We start from the raw sequence: 15,548 nt of genomic DNA on the forward strand, positions 1-15,548 counted from the left end.
GTACACCTCCATACACTGGCCTGGAGTCCTCATTCCTGGCGCAGGGCCCCCTCCAGTATTTGGGGCTTCTGACTATCCTCTGCCCAGGTTGCCCCCTCCCTCCCTCCTTCCTTCACTCCCAGAGCCCTAAGGCCAGCCTGGGGGACATCACACAGGCTGCAGGGAACCCCCAGCACCCCTCAGGAAGTCCCCTCTAAAACTTGCACCCCAAGTTTTATGCATTTTTCTGGATAAGAACCACAACTGACATCACTTTCTCAAAGGGGCTTATGCCCCCCACCAAACAAAACTCAAACGGCTCTAGGGGATCTAAAGAGCGGGGGCCATTAAAAAAATTTTTTTTAATGTTTATTTTTGAGAGAGAGACAGAGCGTGAGCAGGGGATGGAGAGCAGAGAGAGAGAGGGAGCCACAGAATCCGAAACTGGCTCCAGGCTCCGCGCTGTCAGCCCAGAGCCCGATGCAGTCAGACTTACAAACCGTGAGATCATGACCCGAGCTGAAGTGGGACACTTAACCGACTGAGCCACCCAGGCACCCTGAGTGTGGGCCTTTTTGAAAAAATATATATTTTTTAACTTATAAAATTCCCCACCTGCTCATTGGGAAAAAATTTCCAGCCTGAGGCGAAGAGTGCCAACTCTAGGGTAAGATGGACCTGAATTCCAACTGTTACTGTGTTATTCGTCTTAGGTGCCTGGGGCTCATCCCAGACCTGAGCGCCTCAGTCTTCCCATCTGTAAAGTGTGTGTGAAAGATGCGTTGGACCCAAGCTCCTGGGGTGCAGGATAATGGGAGGCTGCTGTTAGTGCAGGAGACAGAGCAGATGGAAAGCTCCTCCCTGCCCCCGTAGGTGGCAGTTTGATGTGAGCGTGTGATTTTCCCTAACTTTATGCACACAGAGCTGTATATGTGCAAATATGTATAAATAGTCTTTCAGTTTTCTGTTTAAAAAATTTTTTTTAAGTTTATTTATCTTGAGACAGAGCATGAGCTTAAGGCTGGGAGGGGCAGAGAGAGAATCCCAAGCAGCCCCCCGCCTCCCGCCACCATCAGCACAGAGCCTGATGTGGGGGGCTCAAACCCACGAGTCGAGGGGCACCTGGGTGGCTCAGTCGGTTAAGCCTCTGGCTTTGGCCTAGGTCAGATCTCACATTCGTGGGTTCGAGCCCCGCATCGGGCTCTGTGCTGGCAGCTAGCTCAGAGCCTGGAGCCTGCTTCCGGTTCTGTGTCTCCTTCTCTCTCCGCCCCTCCCCCTCTCATGCTCTGTCTCTCTGTATCAAAAAAATAAATAAAACATTAAAAAAAATTTAAAAAAACAAAACAAAACAAAAAACCCCACGAGTCGTGAGATCATGACCTGACCTGAAATCAAGAGTCTACTGGTCCTTGTAGCTGTTTAGGCTGCTCTCAGTTTTGTATGGTTCCCAGGAGTGCTGCCATAAGCACCTGTCGCCTCTTCCATGTGGTGTCTGGCTGAGGGCTGTGTTGAGCCTCTCCCCACTTTGCCTTGGGCTAGGCTGTTTCTTCCTCCTGGACTGATCCCAGGGTGACAAAACGGTGAAGGGACTTCCCCAGGGACCCACAGGGAGTTAGTCAGCAGGTCTCGGCCAAGGACATTCTCCAATGGGTGGACCAGGGTGGGGGGTGGGGCAGCAGCTGGGAGACTGGATGTCGGTGGTGGCAGACATCTCTGTGATGGCTGAGACATTCCAGGGGCTCAGCAGCCCTCAGCCCTGCACAGGGTCACGGGCCCTGGAATTTTTGCTGGGGTTGGGAAAGGAGGGACTATTTCAGGTGACCCTTTCAGCCTAAGCCTGTCACCCCTCCAGACTTTCCTTTGTGGTCTTGAGCCTGGGGTCAACAGGTTCCCAGGCTGGGGCCTTCACAGAACAATGGACCGTGGCTCAGGAGATGGGGGGGACAGGAGCTGAGGTCTCTGGGATGAAGTCAGGGGCCAGGCTGGGCCATCCACATTCCTGGGTGCAAATCCGGCTCTACCATGCACCAGCTCTGGGACACAAGCAGTTGTCTTACCCTCCCCGAGCCTCAGTTTACCGCTCTGTAAAATGTAGGGAGGTGCCTTCTTGACTTACTAGGAAGATACTGTAAATATCCTTAGCATACAGTGCATGCTCAATAAATGCAATGCAATATGATTTTTTTTTTGAGAGTGCGCAGGCAGGGGAGAGGGATAGAGAGATAGAATCCTCCATGCTGAGTGTGGAGCCCAATGTATGGCTCGATCTCACAACCCTTGGGATCATGGCCTGAGCTGAAATCAAGAGTCAGATGCTCAAATGACTGGGCTCCCCAGGTGCCCTGCAATACAATATGATTATTAATGGGCATGTGGAGAAGTCAGTCCTCCATGCTTGGAACACCTGGCTGTCACAGAGAGGACACAAGGATAAATGAGACAGGGCCTCTCTTCTGTGCCAGGGGATATGAATCACCAGCTTAATTCAGGGAGACAGATATACAAAGTGCTGCTGGGGGTGATCCCCAGCAAGGAACCATCAGTTCTGTTCAGGTAGGGGTGGAGGTGGAAGGACAAGGGGAGAGGTGACAGCACAGTAGAGCTTTGAAAGTCGGAGGTGCCAAGTGGAGCAGTGGGGGCAGGGCGCTGTAGGCAGCAGGCTCAGAGTGAGTGTGTGCAAAGACCTGGAGGTGAGGGTTCGCAGCAGATGTGAGCACAGGGGGTCTGGAGGGCTGCAGGCGAGGATGAGCACGGGAGGACACGACCAGGTTTCCATTTGATGACACTCTCCCTAGGGGGAGACTGAGGGGCAAGACAAGGGCTGCTGCTGCTGTCCGGGTGGGAGGCCAGAGGCCCTGGTGACCTGGATGGGTCAGGATTGGAGAGAAGTGATATCGAGAAAGGAGAGCTCAGGCAAGGAGCCCTTGCTCCCGTCTTGTCCCCCACGGCTCACCCCCACAAGGCCTTCCGAGAGCCCCCGGCCCAGCTGCGCCCCCAGAGCTATGGAATTCACTCCTCAGCCACGGTGGCCCAGAGACTCCTGACTGGGGCCCAGAGGACTCAGAGCTCAGGGGTCTCTGGCAAGAACTGGGACCTCCTCGTCCTTCCCGGGATCCTGGGCAGAGGCTTCGCGTGGCACCTGAGTTTCCTCACTGTGGATCTATTCCAGGAACTGGTGCTCCTATGTGGTGACCCGTACCATCTCCTGCCATGTGCAAAATGGCACCTACCTTCAGCGAGTGCTGCAGAACTGCCCCTGGCCCATGAGCTGCCCAGGGAGCAGGTAAGTGAGACCGTGGTGGAACAGGGGCTGGTGGCACCCCAGGTGGAGGCCCAGCGTGAGCACAGGCCTGGTGGTGACACTGCTTCAGGAGTGCAGGGGAGTGCTGGGGCCGCCAGAGTGGGCAGGGCAAGGGGACCATTGGCCCCATCCTCATCCTCAGCACCTCCCCTCATGCTCCTGGGGTACCTGGAGGGCCTCCTGGGGGAAGGATTCCACCATTTACCCACATGCATTCACTTAGTGAGGCTTCTCTGCTGGGGAGGGTGGGAGACAGGCCAACCCAGCTTGCAGGGACTTCTTGTCCACCGAGTATCTAGATCCCCCTTCCTGAGGAGTTACGGGGGATTAGAAGGGCTGAATTCCCGAACAGAGGAGGAGAGAGGCTCCAAAGGGGCTCAGAGGTGGCAGAGGGCCCTGGAGTTCGCCCCAGAGACCTGCAGGCCGGTGGGAAAGGTGGCAGAAGACTGTGTCTGAGTTCGGCCCCCTGGGCACTCTTTCAGCTACCGAACTGTGGTGAGGCCCACATACAAGGTGATGTACAAGACAGTGACCGCGCGTGAGTGGAGGTGCTGCCCCGGGCACTCAGGGGTGAACTGCGAGGAAGGTAGGACTCCCCCAGGTGCAGGCCAGGTGCCTTCCCTTGGGCGCACGGGTTGGAGTAGTAAACCCTTGCTAAGTGGGTAGACGCCGCATGGGCCATGCCGTGCACATCCGGGCCCGCTAGCAAGGCTTGGTTGGGACGCACGCAGTCGGGGCTTGCTGTCCCGTGGGTGTTGACCACCTGACTCTCGGGACCCCCAGAGGAACCTCATACACGCTGCATAGCTCATGTCTTGAGGCACACCATCCCAATCCTTTCCTCCAAATATGGGGAGAACCCGTGTGGACGTTTCCATTGGATGTGGTAACAGCACACAGAAGCAAAGCACCGTAAGTCTGTGAATGGGCCCGGTTGGGATGGTTGTATCTATCTTGGGGGTGAAGAAACTGAGGCTCAGGAAAATGATGGGTATACAGCTCCTAAGTGGCAGTCAGGATTTGAACCCTGGTCTGCCTGGCCTCTCCCAGGGCCTTAGACATGGGGGTACTGCGTGTGGAACGTGTCCCAGGCAGAGGGAGCCCTTTCACCCCACCCCTCTTCTCTGCATGCAGCGCTGGTGGCTCAGGGCCCAGCACCCACAGTGGTGCAGAGGATACAGCCCAGGCCTCCCCTCACCGTGAACACCTGGTTACCTGGAGATCTGTCTCTCAAGAGCACCTGCCTCTCTGCTAAGCAGTCTGTGGCCCCCACCCTCACTACCTACCTAAACTCAGTGAGAGGAAGGTTTTGTGTCAGAACCAGCCTGAGAAGCAGGCCTGTAGGCACATCAGTGGAAAGTGGCATTCAGGTCCCCCGAAGCAGCATGTTAATATGAGCATCAGTCACAGGACATATTCTGATTCCAGAAACACAAACGTGTGAGCCATGGCCTCTGAATCAAGAGAGTGTGATGCTAACAGAAGTCACCATTCATAGGTGCTTCTTGAAAGAGTGACATGCTTCACCTCCCTGGGACCCCACAAGAGTCCTAGTTCATAGAATGCAACAGAGGCCCAGAGAGGTAGAGTCACATGCCCAGAGTCATACAGGGTTGGGGGCAGAGCTCACCACAAAGTGGGGCAGGGAGGGGGCCTGGCAGATTTCCCTGTGGGGTTGGGGAGTCTCCATCCAGTTCTGGCAGGGGTGGCCAGAGGGAGTAGGGGAGCTGCCCGATGCCCAGCAGAGGTCCTGTACAGACAGAGACAGCCACCAGTGCCAGTGTGGGAGGGCAGACAGCAAGGGGAACCAGGAATGGAACCCTTGACTCCCTAGTGGGAGGAAGAGGGGCCCAGGGGGCAGGAGGAGAATCAACAAGAGGGGCTGCTGCCAAAGAGGCCACAGAGGAGCTGATGGGGGGCGGGGAATGAGTCCCCAGAGTGTGGGGGCCACCTGGGCCTAGCAGGCCTGAGCCCAGGCAGGGCCTGCCCAAACAAAGGCCACTTTGTCCCTGGCTTTCCTCCCAAGGGCAAACCTTCCCAGGTCTGTGGGGCCATCATGGAGCCAGTGAGGGCGGAGGACAGGTGGGGGCAGCTCCCATGCCCTTGAGTCCCGCAGCTGGAGGCTGTGCGTCTAGAAACTGGGATCAAGGCTAAGGTCTCTGCCAATGGCGAGGTGGGGGTGCAAGACAGGGGCTGGGCTAGGCCAACCCTGACATCTGCCATCTCCCTTTTCAGGGGCTCCAGGTCCCAGCCTGGAGATGGAAGTCTCCAGGGCTTCATGGGCCAGGCCAGATCTGCCACACACCAGCTGTGTGGCCTTGGGCAAGGGATTCCCATACATTGTGCAAGTCGTTGTGCAAGGGCCCCAGGCTGGGGGATGGGGAGGCTGCAGTGCAGGTGGCCCTTGTCTCGTGCCCATTAAGAGGGAGGAGCACCCTCTCTCTCCAAGCTGCTGTGTGCTCTTGCAGAGCCTGGGCATCCCCCACACTAAACCTCAGTGTTCTCACCTGTGAAATGGGCAGGGTACTAGAGTCTGCTTCCCAGGGATGTTTCCAGGATGAAATGAAGCCATAAAGACCCTGCAGCGGTGTGGCAGCCCATGTTGCGCACTGTGTGATAATCAGTGAGATGGGAAGGGCCTCTCCCAAGCACACACAGACAGAGCTGGACTAAAGAGATGCCCAGACCTGGATATTCTGGAAAACTGCTCTGCTGGGGCCCTGGGAATGAGGGTAGGGAAGCATGAGGACATTGCGAGCTTATCCCAGGCCCTGCCCTTCCTCTGGAAGCTGGGTTGAGGCTGAGCTCCCCCAGCTATTTCCCCTGCTGGTAGCTGCCCTCGTAGTCTGCCACTGTGACACGGCCCTGGAGACACAGAGCTGTGTCACCAGAGCAGTCTGGAGTGACATGAAGGAGGATAGGGAGCACCCATCATTCCAGAATTCAGATCTAGATCAGCTGTGCTTTGCTGTATGATCTGGGGCAAGTCACCCTACCTCTCTGAATCTTGTCTCTATCAAGTAGTCATGTGGGATTGAAAAGTGCCCATCTTATACTTTATCATGAGCATCAGAGACTCAGCCTCGAACATTGTACTCATAATATCTTCCTCTCCCACTTGACCCTGTGCTGGGGTTCTTGTGATGGCTCTCTGGGACTGTCCTGCCTCCCACCTCTGAGAGTCATTGCTCAGTCAGCTGCTCAGCAAACAGGCCTCAAGTTTCCAGCTTCTCCACTCGGTCATTAGCCCTGGCTTTCTCCACTTCAGAATGGGAATATTCACTCTGTGATGATGAGCGAGGATGTTCCCTGATGTTCATGACAACCTGTGAGGAAAAGACTGGAATAGGCTCTGTTTTGCAGATGGGGAAACTGAGGCTCAGAAGGGTGAATGGGCGGACCTGGAGCCACTTGGCATGGGACCTGCCTGATCTACTGATGCCTCCCAGCCTTGGGAGGTAGGGCTGGATGGCAAGAAGGGAGCCTGGTGGAGGCTCACCTGGCTGCCCACTCCCACTGGAAAACATTTGAGGAAGGGCCAAACCTGGAATCACTGTATCTGCTGGTCATGACCTCTCTGGGCGCTGCTGAGGGCAGGGCTGCTGTGGCCTCCATGCTATCCTGCCTCTGGGAGGAGGGGGTCCCTGCAGACAGATCGTTCACCCGTCTGCCCCATTGTTCAGGCGAGGTAAGTGAGGCTTAGGGAGGGTGTAGATCTCATCCAGGGTCACACAGCAAATAGGCCATATAGCTGGGATTCTCAGAGCTGGGGCTTTGACTTGGGGTCTGCAGCACCCACGTGCCTCAGACCCTCCTGTAACAATAATGATGAGGGGAAGGAGAGCGTCCGCTGTCTTCCATGCCAGGTACCATGACTCACACTCACCAGTGTCATGCCATCATGTTATGATACAGAAGGTCCAGATGTGGAAATTGAGGCTGGGAGCAGGAAGTGCCTTGCTCAGGGTCATATCCCGATTCAAAGTCCATCAGTATGACCCAGGACCAGGAGTTTTCCTGTGCAGCAGCAGCAGCTGCAGATTGCTAGTACGGGAAGCATATAGACAGTTGGGACACCATGAGACTGGTGGAAGGCAACCTCAGCCCCAGTTGCCCCCTGATAGAATAGAGGAGCGCCCTCTCTCTCCTCTCCCATGGGATCCCCTGCAGCTAGGTGACCTCTGTTTGCCTTTCACCGTCCCCTCATCCTTAGCACACATGTCCCTTCCCCATCTGTGGACCCCCACAGCCCTTCTATGATGGGGAACCAGAGAAGGAAGAAGTTTGCCCGAGGTCACACAGCAAAAAAGCTTAAGAACAGACCAGAGCTTCTGACTGGCCTTTGCTGGACCCTGGGCTTCTCCACCATCCAGTGCGGGCCCTTGCTGCACCTATCTTTCTAGCCCTAATGAGATGCCAGTTACAGTGCCAAATTTGTGCTTTACTCTGAAGATTCAGGATCCTGTGGGCTCAGTGCTGCCCAAGTCTGCCACTCTTCTACTCCACTCCTGTCTGGAAGGCCCGGCAGCCCCCATCTCCTGACGCCCCGCCAGCCCATCCTTCACCCCCAGCCAGGTGGCTCCCCTCTCCACCCTCCTGGGCACCACCGTGATGTGTTCTAGCCTTACCCTTGCTCCATCTTACCCCTGGCCTGCGCTGGCCTTGTCCCCCACCCCACAGCCTGGGCAGCAGCTGTCCCCTCTGCCTGTGACCCTCCTGGAGCTGCCACCTGGCTATGATGGCCCCCGTCCTGCATCACTACTCGTGTCTCTCCAGTGCCTGACGTACAATGGGTACACAGGAAGTTAATGGGAACCTCCTTTTACCCTGAAGTGGGGGCCAGGCTGGACACAGACTGAGACTTCCCAGAGGCCAGCTGGAGGGTTCTTGGAGCTCCTGGCTCCATCTCTGACCCCATCCTTGGTTCAGGCCGAGAGCAGCAAATATTTACATTTGCAGAGTAAATTCTCAGGAGGACACCTGGACTAAGGCCAGAGAGGCTGCATCCCTGGGGCTGTGGTCACTGGACCTGTGGGTGGCTTGTGAATGAGGAGGCCTCTCTCCTGGCCCCTGTCCTGGGAGAGAAAGCCAGGGGTGAAGCCCAGGGACACTCGCAACTTCTCACATCTGCATTCCCAGTGTAGGGGGGGGTTCGAATCCCCACACCCCTACCTCTCTGTGTGGATAGGCAGCCTGTCCTCTCTGGGCCTCACGTTCTTATGAGGACCTAATGAGAAGGGGCTTCTTAGCTTAGCCATGGTGCTGGGCAGAAGGAAAGAGGACACAGGGCTTAAAACTGTACGTGATGCTGTCCTTGTGCAGATCAAGGCAGGGAGTGATGAAGGCGTCATGAGGGAGCTTTGCTGGGTACCCTGGTCTGTCTGGGAAGGCTTCCTGAAGGAGGTGATATAGGACTGGCAGCTGTGGGGTAGGAGAGAGGGAGGCTGCGTATGTGTATATGTGTGTGGTGCTGGTGGAGACTTCCCAGGTGGTGGGAAGTAGCCCACAGTCAGGCTTCCCAGAGTGAAGCCAGGCTTTGTAGCCCTGGAACCCAGCCTGGAGCCCCTAAGAGGGCAAAGTTAGGGCTGAGGGGCTGCGCTTTAGGACAGACCACCAGGCTGAGGTCTGGGGGACTGTCAGCCCCCTGGGGTCTGCTCCAGGGGTCCTGGCCCAACAGCAGTGGGAAAGATAAGCTATTTTTGGATGACAGGAGACCTCCTCCCAGCCCTGGGCTTTTTCCCTCCTGGGATTTGCTGTGCTAAAGGGCCATTTTACAACCCGATTTGTCCCTTAAAGTAGTTCTGTACACTCATCAGAATTTGAAGGGGTTTTAGGGATTGTTTTTGTGAATCCTGAAACCAAACCAACATTTTCTGGGTTCCTTTTTTTTTGACAGTTTTGTTATTTTTTTAACTTCCTTCTTTCATTCTTTCCTTCCCTCTTTCTTTTAAAATTTTCACTTGCCATCAATTTGATCCAGTTACATCTATGCTGATGGTCAGACCATGTTTTCATTTGTTTTTCTAGTTCTCTGTAGCTCTCAGTGAAATGTACAAAAGCAAATCGGCTGAAAAAGAATTTCCAACCACAAATGCACAGATTAGTAACTCAGGGAAGCCCTTGTGCGACGTTAGAACATTTATGCCCATTTTCAAGACCATTGTGTCTGCCGTCCACATTATTTCGTTCATTTGTTTTACATTCACTTTCAGCCGGTGTAATTCAGGCATTTCTTAACAGAAGTTTATTGAGGCCGTTGAGGCCCTGCTATGCAACAGGCACTTTTCCAGGCCATGCGTGGGACAGACTAGGACCCTGCCCTGGCGGGGCTCATGTTCTAGAGAGTGGGGTGGGTGATGGGCAGTGGACTGGGGAACTGACACAGTACATGTTAGACGCAGTACCCAGTAACGTGTACGGTACATATTAGAAGGTGGGAATGCCGTGGAAAAAGAGGGAAACAATAGCAGGGTAAGTGAGCAGGGATGCCAGACTTCATCCCAGAGAAAGCCCAGACTTTGATGGGGTTGGAGAGACAGAGGCTTCCTCTGGGTGACTTCCTGAAAAGAGTAATAAAATGGCCTTTTACATCTTCACCTGGAAGCAAGAGGATGAGGAAGGCTTGGTGAGCCCATTCTCCTGCAGGGCCAGCATTCCTGCAGGCGCCAGGCCGCCCTGCCTCTGCCCAGTGGGCTGACCCAAGGTACCAGGTGGCCCAGAGATAGGAGGTCAGGCCCTGGAGTCAGGCTAACCTGGGGTCAAGTCCAGGCTCAAGCCGTCTTGGTTTCCCCCAGGAGAGATACTCGTATTCACTCATCTGTTCATCTGAGCACAGGGGACAGCAGAGCTCTCTGCCTCCATTTCCCCATCTGTAAAGTGGAGGTGGGACTAGCTACCCATTTACGGAGTTCTGTGAGGATAATGAGTTAAGACTGTATATGTGAAGTGCTTACTAGAATGTGCCAGGCCCAGAGCAAGTGCTAGCTGTTAAGTGTTAGCTGTTAGGACCTACAATGTAGGATCGAGCTGGGGTATGTAGAGCACTTAGCATTGGCCATGGCTCACAGTGGCATTCCCCCCACCTGTCCCCGATCCCTGCCCCCAGTCCTGGGCTGCCAACCCACCGTCCTCTGTCCTGGGCGAGATTTACTCCCTGCAGTGGGGGCAAGTCCCAAATCCCCAGAAAGGGTGTGCGGGCAATGCAGGCCCCAACCGAGCAGAGGCCCCGTAGTGGAGCAGGGTCTGGCCACCTCCCTGCTGGGGGCTGGCCAGAGACACCCGTCTGGTTTGAGTTCCCGGCGCCTCACTCACTGCACCAACCCACAGCCTGGCTCTGAGCCGCCAGGCCTGCGCCTTATTTGGGTCTTCCCCCACCCTCCACCGGATGGCACTCTGTGGCCTTAAAAGGCAGGCCTGGGGGGCAGAGGGGGCCAGTTGCTACTGCTGATCCAGAGCCCTCCAGCTGCGCCCCCCGCCCTGGCTTGGCCAGCCCATCCCCCTGGCTGTGGAGCAAACAGGCCCCCAAAGCCAGACCAGTTTTGGCGGCTGCTCTTCATGGGGGTGGTGCCAGGGTAGAGCACAGTCCCCCTTGCCCTCCCCGGCAGCCGGCCTCCCTCTGGTTTTCATTTAAAACCAGGGCTTGATCCACTTCAGTGTCTTCGTACCAGTTGGGGCAGGGAAAGAGTGGACAGCAATGTCCCAGCTGCCTACTGTGTGCCTAATGTGTGCCCGGGTGGGGGGCCCCTTTTACACATTGCCATCCTCAGGCCTCACACCAGCCTAGAAGACATAGTAGCCTTATGACCCCATCTGACAGATAGGAAAATAGGTGGGTCCAAAGAGCACAAGTCATACAGGTCAGTAAGTAACAGGGCTGGGATCTGACCTTGCATCTGTTAGCTCTAAGCTCTTAACCCATGCAGCTTGCTGCCAGCCCCGCTCCCCCGCCCCATCGAGTTGGCAGTCTTGTTCCAGTTCAGCCCAGCTCATGCTGTGTGGGCCTCTGTCTCCCTCTGCACCAGGAGGGGTAGGGATCCTGGCTGGGGCTACAGGAGCAGATGGGGGACACTGCGGGCGAGCAGGCCTCTCATCCCCTCTCCCTCAGTTACAGGTTCCTCTGGCTTCGTGGAGCCCAGCTGGTCGGGCAACACCATGCGGCGGATGGCGCTTCGGCCCACAGCCTTCTCAGGTGGGTCCTAGAGTGGCTGCTGGGGTCCCCCTGGTTTAGGGAGACCCGGAGGGGGCATGGGCAATGTGCTGATGGTCTTAAACCCAGCTGAGTTCAGCAGTGGACAGTCAGGGACAGCTCCCACCCCATGCTGGAAAGAAAAGTGGGTGAGTGGAGAGAAAAGGCCCTAGAGGGAGTCTGGCCTGGGCCCAGCACCCCAAGACCCATGACCCCCAGACTCTTGCAGATACGGGCCCAGGCCGCCATTTCCTCTTTTTATCTAAACTGTGCTTTTCTACGCATCTGCAATGAGTGAGGCACTGCGCCAGGTGCTTTCCATTGTCAACCCATTTCGATCTCACAGCCCCAGGAAGGCGTCATTGTCCCCATTCTGAAGAGGAGGAAGCCGAGGGTCAGAGAGGAGACATGCCCTGCCCAAGGCCCCATAACCAGGAAGGGGCAGCACTGGGACTCAACCCCAGACTTTGTGCTTGTCAAGAACTCACTCCACCCTTGCTCTGAACTCAGTGCCCTCAGATGTGAACCGGCGTGACATTTGTGCAAACGCACGGAATCCTAGTGTGCACTGGAAAGACAAGCCCTTAAAGCACTAGTCCCCATGCACTGCAGCTGGTAACTTCTAGAATGAGCCAGAGCTGCTACGGATAGCTTAGGGTTATCCCTGGGGAGGCTACGGGAGCTGGACGGTGATTGGGGAGGCAGAATCAGAGGGTGGCACCTCGGAGCCAGACCAGTCCAGGCTGTGATGTGTCAGTCCCCAAAGCTGGCAAGCCCAGGACAGCCCTGCCCAAGGGGAAGCGACAGGATTTCCTGCCCTGGCTTCAGGGAAGGAGTCATCTAGGATGCAGAGACTTTAGGAGGTGGGTCACTGATTCTGCCCTGGAGGATCTGGAGCCACAGAAAAGCCTCACAGCATGGCCTGCCCTGAACGACTGTGGCCCCTTCTCGTGCACTGGACTGTCTCCTGGTTTGGGGTCATGGCGGTCCCATTGTCTCCATCCTGCCCCCAGGCGTTGAGGGGCTCCATGGGAACCGGTGACCCCTGGCCCCAGCCCCAGCCTCTTCTCTCCCCTCAGGTTGCCTCAACTGCAGCAAAGTATCAGAGCTGACTGAGCGGCTGAAGGTGCTAGAAGCCAAGGTGGGTGAGCAGCTGTCCCTCCCCTGGCCTCTCCAGCCCCTCCCCACACCCCTACACCTCATCATTCCCACAGTGCAGCTCTGAGCTGAGCTCCAACACCCATCAGCATGTGGCCTGCCTAGCAGGCACCCACCACCCTCTGAAACAAGCTGGCTTCCTCTCCGTGCCCTTCTCCAGGAAGCCTGCTCACAGTGAGACTGCCTGGCCTGCTCTTCGTCCACGAGGCCCACGAAGCTCCCCTGGGCACCCCCATCTCCATCGCAGCCAGATATTTGTAGACACCCCTCCCAGAGCTTCTGGCTGAATCCCTTCTTTGCCCTGTCACTTTGCCTTTTATTCCCCTCTACCACCATAATACTATCTTCCCAGTTTCCAAAGCAAAACATCTACTGCACATCCCAAATTATCTCAAGATAAAAAGGTTTTTAGCAATTAAAAAGCAAGACATTCTAAGTTTGGAAAGATGAATAGCTCAGAAGCGTGGCTAACCATCTGCAGCAGTCGCCTATGCCTCCAGAGAGAGCAACAGTCAATATTTAAGCATCTTTTCTTCCAGGTTTTCTTTCCTTTTTTTAAGTTTACTTATTTATTTTGAGAGACAGAAAGAGAGCACACTAGCGTGAGAGGGGCAGAGAGGGGGAATCCCAAGCAGGTTCCGCACTGTCAGTGAGGAGCCCAATGCAGGGCTCATTCCCACGGACCCTAACCTGAGCTGAAATCAAGCGTCAGATGCTTGGGGCGCCTGGGTGGCTCAGTCGGTGGAGCATCTGACTTTGGCTCAGGTCATGATCTCACAGCTTGTGAGGTTGGCCCCACGTTGGGCTCTGTGCTGACAGCTCAGAGCCTGGAGCCTGCTTTGGATTCTGTGTCTCCCTCTCTCACTGCCCCTCCCCAGCTCGTGCTCTGTCTCTCTGTCTCTCTCTGTCTCTCAAGAAAAAAAAAGTCAGATCCTTAACTAACTGAGCCACCCAAGCACCCTCCAGATTTTCTAGGCACACATAAAGACATACATGCTTTGTCTGCATATCCTTCCTCCATTATTCCCTCTTTTGGGAATTTATCTTAAGAAGAGTAAATGCAAAGGTGGTTACCAAAATGTTAATAATTAATAGGGAAAACTGAAAACCAGATGGCAGAGGGGGTGGTTGCATAATTAGCATAATACTAGACATCTATTCACAACACCTCCGTCCTGTGACATGAAAAGACACTCCTGAGGGATCAAGGGAGAAAAGCAAGCTTCTGAACAGCAGGTGCTGGGACCCCCGTTAGGAGATGTGGGAGCTCCAGGAACCCCACACTGCTCCCCAGGCTTCCTCCCAGGAGAAGCGGCATGAGGGGCTCAGTCTCAGGTCTGGGGTGTGGTTCTTAGTTCCAGGTCTGCCCGAAAGTTTCAGCTTTTCTCTGGACAGGACCACACGACCCACTGCCGCCTGGTCATGGGCGTTCTGGACCCTCTTTAATCCCAGGTCAGCGGCTCAATGGGCACCACTGACTTAGTCTCCCCAACACTGGGTCCCAGAGTGGTTTTGTATACACCTTGGTGCCTCTGTTTCATGTCAGACCTCCCCAAACTTTCCTCCAAATTTAGTAAAGATCCTTCCAGCCTGTAGTGCTTTAATAAACCAAGAGACGTTTCATATTATTTATGCAGGTCAGCATAGGAAAGACCCCATGACCCAGCAAACACAGTGACAGAGAACTCCACTTGGGTGGCAGTGACGGTATATGTTGGCTTTTTTATGATGAATTGTGTAGTTTGAAAACATGGACACTTCTGATGAGGTTCCATGCCTCTGGGTGGTGGGTCTCCACTCCAAGCTGGGTTCTGCTGGCCACATGTGCCTCCTGCCCTCAACACGGGGTCCCCTCGGCTGGCCTGTCCCTGGAGAGACCCTGATACCTACCCTGTCCTCCTCTTCCTTCACAGGTGGCGGTTCTAACTGTCACTGAGCGGGCAGTGCTCCCGACCCCAGCTGCACCCGGGGACCCTGTCCCACTCTGGGGCTCCCCAGCTGCCCAAGGCAGCCCCGGGGATGGAGGCCTCCGAGGTGAGTGAATCAGTAGGGGGCAATGCTCCCACTGGGAATGAATCAGGGGAGTGAGACTTCAGCCCCTACCCTGCTGCTGACTCCCAGCTTGACCCCTTTCTGGGTCTGAGGGGATGGGGCCCAGCAGCCTCAGCAGCCCCTACCGCACACATCAGAGCTGGGGGCAGGGACCCTGGATGACACTGACCCCTGCCTACTACCCTGTCCCAGGGCTACCGGGAGCCAGAGAGAACGTGAGGGCCCCACTGCTGCATCGAAATGGTAGGTGCTGACTGGGGGGGTGAGGGCCAGAGTCAGAGCAAGAGCAAGGCCAGAGCTGCCAACCTGATGAACTTTCTCCCCCAGATCGAGTTGGTGGCCAGGGGCTTGCTGGGCCCACTGGCCCCAAGGGAGACATTGGCAACCGGGGCCCAACGGGGATGAGAGGCCCACCAGGTGAGTGCCCACAGCACTGTCCCTACCCCCAGCTTCCCAGGTCACCCTTGTCAGGTGAACCCTTACTTGGCCAGAGGTAGCCTAAGTCCCTTCCGCCCACGTGTTTCTCAGCTTATCACCCCTCCACTCACACTTGGGCTCCCTGAAACCCTCTTTTGCATTCTCTGCACCTGGGCACCTACCCCAGCAGGCTCTGAGCTGGGCACTATGCTGGGGTCAGACCTGTCCATACCCTCCTGGTGTTCCCACACCAACTGGGGGGAGGAGGGGCAGGCAGAGGAGATATAGCAGTGTCCCTCACCATGTGACCAGGGTTGTTCTGAGGGACGTTGCAGTATGGGAACCCCAAGGAAGGAAGCATAGACCCAGCCTGGATGGGGAGGGGGAGGGGAATGGGGAGGGCTTCCTGGGAGTGGCATCATAACTGAGGCCTAAAGGATGACTTGGAGAGGACCA

General features: G+C 55.8%; 1 protein-coding gene across 1 annotated transcript in view; it reads left to right on the forward strand.

The window, feature by feature from the left end:
- Positions 1 to 2,446: 2,446 nt before the first annotated feature.
- EMID1 (EMI domain containing 1) overlaps positions 2,447 to 15,548 on the forward strand; it is a 40,173-nt gene continuing 27,071 nt past the window's right edge. The window contains exons 1-8 of the mRNA XM_029921605.1: positions 2,447 to 2,532; positions 3,149 to 3,262; positions 3,763 to 3,866; positions 11,385 to 11,468; positions 12,545 to 12,606; positions 14,537 to 14,657; positions 14,868 to 14,918; positions 15,003 to 15,092. Of these exons, the coding sequence (XP_029777465.1) occupies positions 2,447 to 2,532; positions 3,149 to 3,262; positions 3,763 to 3,866; positions 11,385 to 11,468; positions 12,545 to 12,606; positions 14,537 to 14,657; positions 14,868 to 14,918; positions 15,003 to 15,092 (712 nt within the window). The remainder of the gene's footprint in view (positions 2,533 to 3,148; positions 3,263 to 3,762; positions 3,867 to 11,384; positions 11,469 to 12,544; positions 12,607 to 14,536; positions 14,658 to 14,867; positions 14,919 to 15,002; positions 15,093 to 15,548) is intronic.

Source organism: Suricata suricatta, chromosome 14 (assembly GCF_006229205.1).
Source record: "Suricata suricatta isolate VVHF042 chromosome 14, meerkat_22Aug2017_6uvM2_HiC, whole genome shotgun sequence".
Classification (NCBI taxonomy): domain Eukaryota; kingdom Metazoa; phylum Chordata; class Mammalia; order Carnivora; family Herpestidae; genus Suricata; species Suricata suricatta.